Source organism: Marmota monax, unplaced genomic scaffold (assembly GCF_021218885.2).
Source record: "Marmota monax isolate L192 unplaced genomic scaffold, Marmota_monax_Labrador192_F-V1.1 WCK01_AAM20220418_F8-fsc00408, whole genome shotgun sequence".
Taxonomy (NCBI): domain Eukaryota; kingdom Metazoa; phylum Chordata; class Mammalia; order Rodentia; family Sciuridae; genus Marmota; species Marmota monax.
In genome coordinates, this window is record NW_026693691.1 from 37,149 (window position 1) to 46,837 (window position 9,689).

General features: G+C 34.5%; 1 protein-coding gene across 1 annotated transcript; it reads left to right on the forward strand.

Moving 5' to 3' along the window:
- The first annotated feature begins 7,529 nt into the window (after positions 1-7,529).
- On the forward strand, positions 7,530-8,462 carry LOC124103345 (coiled-coil domain-containing protein 54-like). The gene has a single exon (XM_046459922.1). The coding sequence runs from the start codon at positions 7,530-7,532 to the stop codon at positions 8,460-8,462; it is 933 nt and encodes a 310-aa protein (XP_046315878.1).
- Positions 8,463-9,689: the final 1,227 nt, after the last annotated feature.

The following is a 9,689-nucleotide window of genomic DNA, read 5'->3' on the forward strand; positions in this document are numbered from 1 at the left end:
GTAGACATGGGGTGAGAATATTTCATGAGAGGAGAACAAGTGGTAAGGCACAAAGAGGGAAGAGGCCTTCATGTCCCAGGAACAACCAGGGGGCCAGTGTGGTTGGCCTGGAGCAAGCAAGTAGGAAAATCCATGGTGAGTATAGAGTAAAAATGCTGAGGATACCTTTTTAAGGTTTATATAGGTATTTCCCAGGTATTGGTTGTTATTCTGAAAGATATAGAAAGCTATTACAAAGTTTGAGCAGAGGAATAATTGATTTGATATTAGATTTTAATCCAAATTAGTCCGGATGCTATAGAGGAAGCCTTAGCAGAGTAACACATACCACTTTCAAGATTATTGCCATATCCTAGCTTAGAGAGGCAGTAGCCAAAAAGCTTGAGCAGGGAGCCATTGAATCAAATAAGTCTATGTAGCAAAATCCACAGGATGTGTTCACAGATTGGATGGGACTGGGTGCTAAAGGAGAAGAGGACTCAAGAAGGAAGATAATCTTTTTGTCCTGAGCAATAGAAAGGCTGGAATTACCTTTTAGTTAGATAAGGGTAAGTGTAGGAGGAATAAATTTGACAAGTGTGTGTAGAAGAGGAGTGAACACTGAGGACTGAGATGCCTCATAGATCTTGAGGCCCATGTCAAGTGGGCATTCGTGTACACAGCTCAACAGTTTAAAGAAAATTGTTCATTGGCAACAAGATGTGGGAGAACAGTAGATAGATACTGCTGATACCCGACATAGCTCACCTCATATGTGCTGTAGTCTCGGGCACTCACCAATATCGATTTGACAGCAGTTACAAATTTTTGTTTTGGGTTCTTCAGCTGGAGGTGGCTGGAGGCAAGTCAGAATGCTGGAAAAATAATCACCTCCTCAAAGGGCCCTAAATGAAGGAAGGACCGTACAGAGTGCATGAAGAAATAGTCCTGTCTCATGCTTAGGAGGGCGACTTGAGCACAGGTTTTCTGTCATTATCATGCTTCCTCAGAAGGATTTAAAGTTTTCATTTCTACTTATAACTTTTTTAAAGACAAGTTTATTTTCGTCCTTTAGATTCCTGACTTCCTTAAGTGTTTAATGATATTTTTGCAGATTTTATTTGTTTTCCAAATAAACTAGTTGGACTTGAATGCTAGTCTCAGGGTCTCTTCTGTGGTGAAACTAATAGCAATAAAGTCAGATCCCAGTGTGCTGGTGGTGTCTATGCTAGGAGACTAAATAAAATCATTAAGCAGTAAATGTAGGCAAGAAAAGAAATGACCTAATGTCTAAAACATAAGAAACTTTGGAATTTAATAACTAGATAGATGAAGGAGAAATAACAAAGTGTAGGTAAAAACAATCTTAAATAATAAAGAAATTGTATATGGAAACTAATATATCAGAAGCAAAGCAAAAAAATATTTTTCAGGATGAACAGGGTGATAAATTTTGAGAAATTTTACTTATTTTTCAAGGAAATTGAAGATTGTTACACTGATGACCATTATATTTATTAGAATATTAGAAGCTAAAGACTAGAATTTATAGAATTCTAGAAAATATAGGAAGATAGCATCAAAAACAATAACTAAAAAATTTAGGATTATTTTTATATTTACTTGTTTAATCAAACTTTTAGGCTGTGCTAATTTCTTTTCCTTCATTTTCTTTGTTTTGAAAAAAGTCGTTTAAAGGCCATATATAAGTGTAAAGACTTTTTTTTTTCTTTTTAGAATTTTACTTTTAGTAGTTGCTGGACCTTTATTTTATTATTCATTTATTTATAAGTGGTCTGAGAATTGAACCTACTGTCTCACACCTATGAGGCAAGTACTCTACCACTGAGCCACAACCTCAGCCCAGCGTAAAGACTTTTAAAAAGCATTCCATCACAATTATTTCCAATATACCCCATGTTTAGTGAGTACAATTTAGCGATTTTATTTTATTCACAAGTTGTGAATCATCACTACTACTTTCAGAATATCTTTTACTCCAAATGATACCCTATATCCATTAAAAAATCTCTTTATTACTCCTTATTATGCAATCTTCCTAACCCTTGCCACAAATTAATCTATTCTCTATAAGTATCAATTTACCTCTTCTGTATAATCATATAAGTCAAATCATGTCATAAATTGATTTTGATGTTTTTATTTTCCTCTGAGCACAGTTTCAAACTTCATCTGTATTATAGCATGTATAGTACTTCACCCAGGCATCTACATAATATTCTATTGTATGTATACACAATGTTGTGTGTCTGCATTCATCAGTTACTGGGTATTTGGGTTGCTTTCCTTCTTTGCTGATTATCTACAATGCTTCTATGAAGATGGCATGCACATGATTGTGGCTCTCCTGGATGCCTAGTAATGTAACTGCTGGGCCACATAGAAATCTATGTTGAGGCACCATCCAAGTCTTTTCCAAAGTGGTTGCATCAGTCCTCATCCCACAAAGAAAGGTTATGAGGATTCCCCATTTTTAACACATCATCACAACTGTGGGTTGAGGATCTGTTCGTTTCCAAACTTATGTGAAATGTAATGGCATTGTAACATTATAAGAGGTAAGAACATTGAGAGGGGAGTAGGCCAGAAGGCTTCCCTCTCGTAGCTTGGATGAATATTGTTACAAAAAGGTGATTTTGTCTCCCTTTTGCCTCTTTGTCCCTCTGCCTCCCATGTAATGTCACTTGTCATTGGACTTCTCAGCTTCCAGAACTGTAAGCAACTAAAGTTTTGTTCATTGTAAGTTCCCAGCCTGTGGCATTATAGCAGCCCCAAACCAAGGCTCACCAGCATTTGCGCTTGTCCATTTTTAAAAATTATTGGATCATCCATTCGATTTATCTTCATTAGCTTTAATCTGTATTTCTCAAATGACTAAAGATGTTGAACATCATGCCATTTGATGTCTATTCATATACCTTCTTACAAGAGCTTTCTAATTACTTCCTATGTTTATTTGTAATTGAGTTTTTCACAATCGTATTGAGCACCTTTTTAGATATTCTCTTTTTTCAGGTCAATTTTATTTATTTATTTTTAATTGAATTATATATTCTTTTAAATATATTTACATATATTATTCAATACTTATATATATATATTACATAGTTATATGCACATTTATTATATATTTATATGTGTGATTAGATATTATAGGTGTACATGCATATTAGTGCTTTGTAGTTATACATAATATTGGGGTTAATTTTGACATAATCACACAAGCTTGAAATACAAATTACTCCATTTGAGCCTCCACTACTTCCTCTTTCCCTCTCCTTCTCCCTCCTCCTATTCCTCTTCTTCAACACTACTGGTCTTCCTTCTGTTTATTTATATATTTTTTTCAATTAGTGCTTTATAGATACTGATAAAGGTAAAATTAACTGTGGTATATTCATACATGCCCATAGCATAGTTTGGTCAATTTCATACCACTTTTCCTCTTTTCCTTTCCCTCCTCCTCCCCTTAAGCCTCTTCCTCAGAAAGTCAAAGGTTCAGTGCTTTGTCTTATATGTGAAAACTAGACCAAGGGAAAAAGTTAGGGTAGGGAGAGTCCCATGAATATAGAAGCTAATTTCTTTTCAATGCTAAACAATATCTCAAAGCCTAGATTTATTACACTTTATCCACTCACCTACTAAACAATGTCTTGGCTTCTTCCAAGTTTTAACAATTATGAATAAAGCTGTTATATAAACACCCACATAGGCACATGTTTTCAGTCCTTTTGGTAACAGCAGGGAGCATGATTGCTTAATTACATGGTAAAATATGCTTAGTCTTCTAAAACACTGTCAGGATATCTTCTGTAGTGGATATATTGTTGTATTTTTCCACAAGCAATGTATCAGATGTTGACCCAAATTCTCACTAGCATTTGGTTTTGTCAGTGTTTGCAATTTTGGCCATTTTAATAGATGCATAGTAATATCTTATTGATGTTTTCATTTGAATTTCCCTGGAGATTGTTGTGAAGTCTCTTTTTTATTTTTAATGCATTTGCATCTGTATATCTGTTTTGGTGAGGTGAGATATGTTAAGATATTTTGTCCATGTATTCATTATGCTATTTACTTCCTAATGTTGAGATCTGAGATTTCTTTATATATTTTGAAGCATAGTCTTTTATCAGATATGCCTTTTACAAATATAAAATATCTTCTTGCAGGCTGTGTGGCTAGTCTTTTTATTATGTTACTAAATCTTCTGCAGGACTGAAATTTTTGTTCTGTTTAAGGCCAACAAATCAATCCTTCTTTCATAGACTTTGTCTTCAGTATTACATCTAAAATGTCAGCAACAAATGTCTACAATTTCTTCTATTATGTTTTTTATCAGTTTTATAGTTTTTCATTTTAAATTTAAGTTTGTGATACATTTTGAATTAACTTTAGAGAAGAGTGTAAAGTCTGTAAGTATATTCTTTTTTCTCTCTTTTTAAATTTTGCATATACATGAACATTCTTTATGGCCCCACTTATTGAAAAAGATGTATTTTCCCCATCATATTGCCTTTAAACCTTTGTCAAATATTAGTTGACTTTATTTTGGGGGCTATTTCTTGGCTTTCTATTCTGCGATTTCTCTTATTTTCCAATACAGCACTTTGTTGATTATTGTAGGTTTATAAGAATCCTTGAGTCAGGTAGTTTAAGTCCTCCAACTTTTTCTACAATATTGTGGTATAGGTATAGTGCCACAGTCCGGCTACAGCAAACTAACCGGGGACTGACAAGCAACTTGTGTAGATTGATATAGCAGGAGTGGGAGCCGTTTATTTTAGGACAGGAGGGGTATATATACATTCCACACAGCTTATCTTAATTAACATCAACTAGATACAGCAGTCAACCAATAAGGAATCTCCACACTTAATGGCTCCCTAGCTTTACTTCACAAACCACTCCCTCTGGCAAAATGCCAGGCACCATCCAGACTTGTTTACAGACCCTAACAGTATAGTGGGTTTTTTTTTTTGTTGTTTTTTTGTTTTTTGTTTTTTTTTTTAAAAAAAAAACCCTCTCCATAAGAACGTTAGACACCATTTGTTGATATCTGAAAAATAATGTGCTGAAACTTTTTACTGATATTGCCTTAAATTATATCCACCAATAAAGGAAAAACTTAGATCTTGATGGAACATAACAGGGCCTTTTTAGATATATGCCTTGAAAATATTTTCTCTAATTGTGTGGTAATCTTTTGCTTTCTTGCTGGTGGTATTCTTTGAATCAAGTCAAGTAAACATACAAAATTACATTTTTTTTGGTTATTTATTTTTTTATTGCTGTTTTAACCATGAATTTATTATCTAATGTTCACTCACAAAAATATTGATTTGCTATTTTTTCAAAGTTATGTAGTTTAACTCCTACATTTAAGTGTTTGATGCATATTTAGTTGATTTTTAAATGTAGTAGGATGTATATGTCTTTTACATATGGATAGCCAGACTTTCCAGAGTCATTTATTGAAAAAAAGTTATTCATTTTGCATTCAATTCCTTAAATATTCCTGAAATATTTAATTATCCATGCATACAAGAGTTTATTTCTGAATATTTAGTTAATCTATATTGAAAGAATCCTCCACACAAGACAACTCTCCGGGGAGAATTCCAATTTTATTGCAAAAGGCTGTGTGCTTATATAGATCTAAGGAGAAATGGCAGGGCTTAGATAAATGGCAGGCCACCCGTTTATTGGCAAGTTCTTCCAGATATCAGTTCCGGAGCCCAGGAATTAGTTCTTATTGGGGCTAAGGTTCCCTGCCAGTGAGATTTGAAATTGGCGCCGGCAGGAGAGTTCACACCTGTGGGAATTTTTCACGCCAGTGAAAAAAAAGGGGAAAGTAGGAAGAGAAGGTCCTTAGGCGCCATGTTGGGGTTTTTCTCTGGGGTGCGGCTGCCATTATACTTTTCCCAACATATATGTCTATGCTTATGAAAATATTTCAGTCTTAATTACTGTAAACTTATAACAAGTTTTCAAGTTGGGAAAAATTTAAGTCCTCTAATACCTGTATTCATTATATAATTGTAGTTTGTTTTACTTTGAAGGATTTTCCTACTGCTACTTCACTACTGCTCATCCAAACTCCCCCTCTTTTCTCAGAAAACTTTGAAATGAGGTAGAGTAGTAAGATGGATACCTGTGGTAAAGAACATACATGACAACTCGCCATTTCAAGAGAATCCACTTTTGAAAGTACTTTGAAAGAAAGTGACTTTTCCAAATGTGAGGAAGAAGCAGAAAGCTGTGATTGATACCCAGAGGAAGGAAAGGTGTTAAGGCTCTTAGCATAGGCATTTATTCTCTTGCTGAGAGCAAACCTGGACTTTTTTTTTTTCTTTTCTGGATGTTAAACCTAAAATAAACCTGGGTCTATACCCCAAGAACTTAAAATCAGCATTCTGTAGTAACACAGCCACAATAATGTTTATAGCAACTTAATTCACAGTAGCTAAACTGAGAAAACAACTTAGATGTCCATCAATGAATGAATGGATAAAGAAGCTATTGGGCTAGGGATGAGGCTCAGGAGGTAGCACGTTCACCTGGCATGCGCGGGGCGCTGGGTTTGATCCTCAACACCACATAAAAATAAAAATAAAGATGTTGTGTCCACTGAAAACTAAAAAATAAATATTAAAAAATTCTCTCTCAGGGCTGGGGGATGTGGCTCAAGCGGTAGTGCGCTGGCCTGGCATGCGTGTGGCCCGGGTTCGATCCTCAGCACCACATACGAATAAAGATGTTGTGTCCACCGAAAACTAAAAAATAAATATTAAAAAAAAATTCTCTCTCTCTCTCTCTCTTTAAAAAAATTCTCTCTCTCTAAAAAAAAGAAGAAGAAGCTGTGGTATATATACATAATGACATATTAGCATTAAAACAGAAAAAAAATATGTCATTTGCAGGTTAAATGGAGGGAGTTGGAGAACATTATGCTAAGTGAAGTGATCCAATTCCAAAAAAATCAAAGGCCAAATTTTTTTCTCTGAAAAGAAGATACTTATCCATAAAGGGGGGGATGGGAAAAATGGAGAAATTTTATTGGGCAAAGGGGAAGTAAAGAGGGGGATGGGGCTTGGGGGCACGAAAGATTGTGGAATGAGATGGACATTACTACCCTAGGTATATATATATATATGACTGGGCATATGGTGTGAGGCTACATGGTGTACAACCAGAGAATTGAAAAGTTGTGCTGCAATTGTATACAATGAATCAAAATGCATTCTGCTGTCATGTATACCTCCTTAGAATAAATAAATAAGTTTAAATTTAAAAAAAAACTAATATAAAATATAAATAATTCATGTAACTATGAACATCTTAATATAAATTTATATAATTATAAATATACTATTAGATGTTTACATAATATGTACTAAATATACAGATATATAAAACATCCATCTACAGAACAAATCATTGCTCTAATTAACTGCATTAAAATTAAATTTCTGTTTTTAGAAGAATATGTGCAAAGAGAAGTTCCAGACAATATAGTCTCCTTCTCCATGAGGAATCATGGAAGTCATTATTTATCAAAAGAATTTAAAAATCTAAAACGTAAGATCCAGCGCCCAGATTCAACTAGATATCCAACAATGACTTCCTGTGGTGGTGATCAACATGATGTCAGTTTGGATGAAGAAATGAACCTTACAGTAATGCTGCAAAAAATTAAAATTTCCCAAATTGAACTCCTCGGCCAAATGACTGATATTGTCAGTGCAGTATCAAAAATCCAGGAAAAGATTGACCATTATCAGAAGCAGATGGAGGTCCTAGAAACCAGGATGACTGTTAATGAAGACAAACAAGACACAGCCACCAAAGATATCCTCTCTATGAAAAAAGACATTGATGCTTTAAAGAAGAAGGTTTCAGAGCTGGAAAACCAGAGTTCTTGCCCCAGCATACATTGTTTAGAAGTCCTGAAGGGAGAAAGAGGTAAAGAAATCATAGAATTGCTTCATAATTACATACAATCAGAAACTTCAAAGAACATGTCAGTGTCCAAAGATTCTGAAATCTCTCCAGAACCAGAGAAAATGCCCAGTTATCCAGAGCCCACTGGTCATCTTGAGGAAAAACAAGTTTCTCCTCAAATTGAAACTCTGAAGGAAAGTAACATAAAAACGGCATCAAGAAGCTTAAAAAAGGCAAGGTCAAATATTTATATTTACCCAGACTTTGGTACATGGATCAAGCTAACTTTTGTTCATGGAGGAAAGTGGAGGTTTTTCCTTAGTGCTACCAAGTTAGAAGAGTTCATCCAGTGGCTTCTTTCTAGGCCAGTCATCTTTCCTGAGGAACCACAGATCATTCCCAAGAGAGACTGTTCACTCACTGGACCAATTACAAGCTTGACCACAATCTGTCTCTCTGTTTTCAACTACATTTACTGCCTTTTTGGTTCCTCAAAAGAGGAAGTAACTCGACTATAGGGTTATTTTCCACTTTGTTTGGTACCAAATAAATGTAACCTGGTTGCTCCAAGCAAACACACACACACACACAAAAAAGAATTTAAAAATCTGATTCATCAAAAGAATTTAAAATGAAATACATATGATTATATAACACATAACTTATAAAACAGTCCCTTGTATTTAGTTATTATATTGAGAGCGAGTGTGTGTATAGTATAGATTGAATATTTATTGATAAACTCATTGAGAAAATGAGCAAGGTCTTCTTCAATAGTACATTTTCCTCAAAGCCAAGAATATTCTTTGACACTAGGAGACGCTTGTCAAAATAACTGCTAAGAGAGTGACTCTTAAGAAAATAACCGTTGAAAGAAAAAGATCGGTTAACTATATTGAGGGGAAAAATGAGATTCCAGTTTGGCAAATTACATATTTTAATTCTATTTTCTTCCTTATGTGTTATTGTAAATTTATTTGTCCTTTGCTCTCTCTCATCTTTGTTATACCGAACAAAATTCATATTCTCCATCTCTTTAGTGATAAAATAGGCAAAATATCCAGATATTGTTGAGAACAATAAATGTTTCTCTTTCTTTTTAAAATTCATTAATTTTGTTCCCTTTTCTTGTAAATTAAGAAAGCCTGAGTACCCGACCTTTTACATCTTTGTTACATATGATAGTTCCCTAATAGACAGGTGGAAATGGGGGAAACTACCCTTTCTAGACCTGGTGTGTTTTAAGCCGAAAAAGAAGAAACACTAAATAAAATATGCTAAGGGTCAAGTTTCTTGTTTCTATTTGCATGGAAGTTGGTTTTTAAGTCAAGACAATTTTGAGATACCATATGTGCATAGGAGAAAATGAGATAATCATGGTAGTGATGAAATTCTATAGAGTGTCCAGGAAGAGCTCTGTGATGTTAGCAAAAAATCACATGTACAATAATGTTATTCTTGTAGTTTAATACCTATATCTAATATCCAGCATTTTGGGGGTGACAATATATCAATATGTCTGACCTGCGGTGAAGAAGTGGGTATTTTGTTCCCTTAGCTTAAATATAGAGGAGAAGCAAAGCTTCTGCTAAAAAACTGTAACAAGATGGCCCCAGTGAGAGGATTTGGAGTCAGAATGAAGTCTTTGCATATGGGCAAGGACTTCAAGATCTGAGGTGACATACAAAAGTCACAAAACAACACTAACCAACAGTCCTAGAGACCTTAAAAAGTAAATCACAATT

Bases quoted from the DNA above. Each gene is read 5' to 3' on its own strand.
- LOC124103345 (XM_046459922.1), top strand. From the start codon at position 7,530: ATGAGGAATCATGGAAGTCATTATTTATCAAAAGAATTTAAAAATCTA.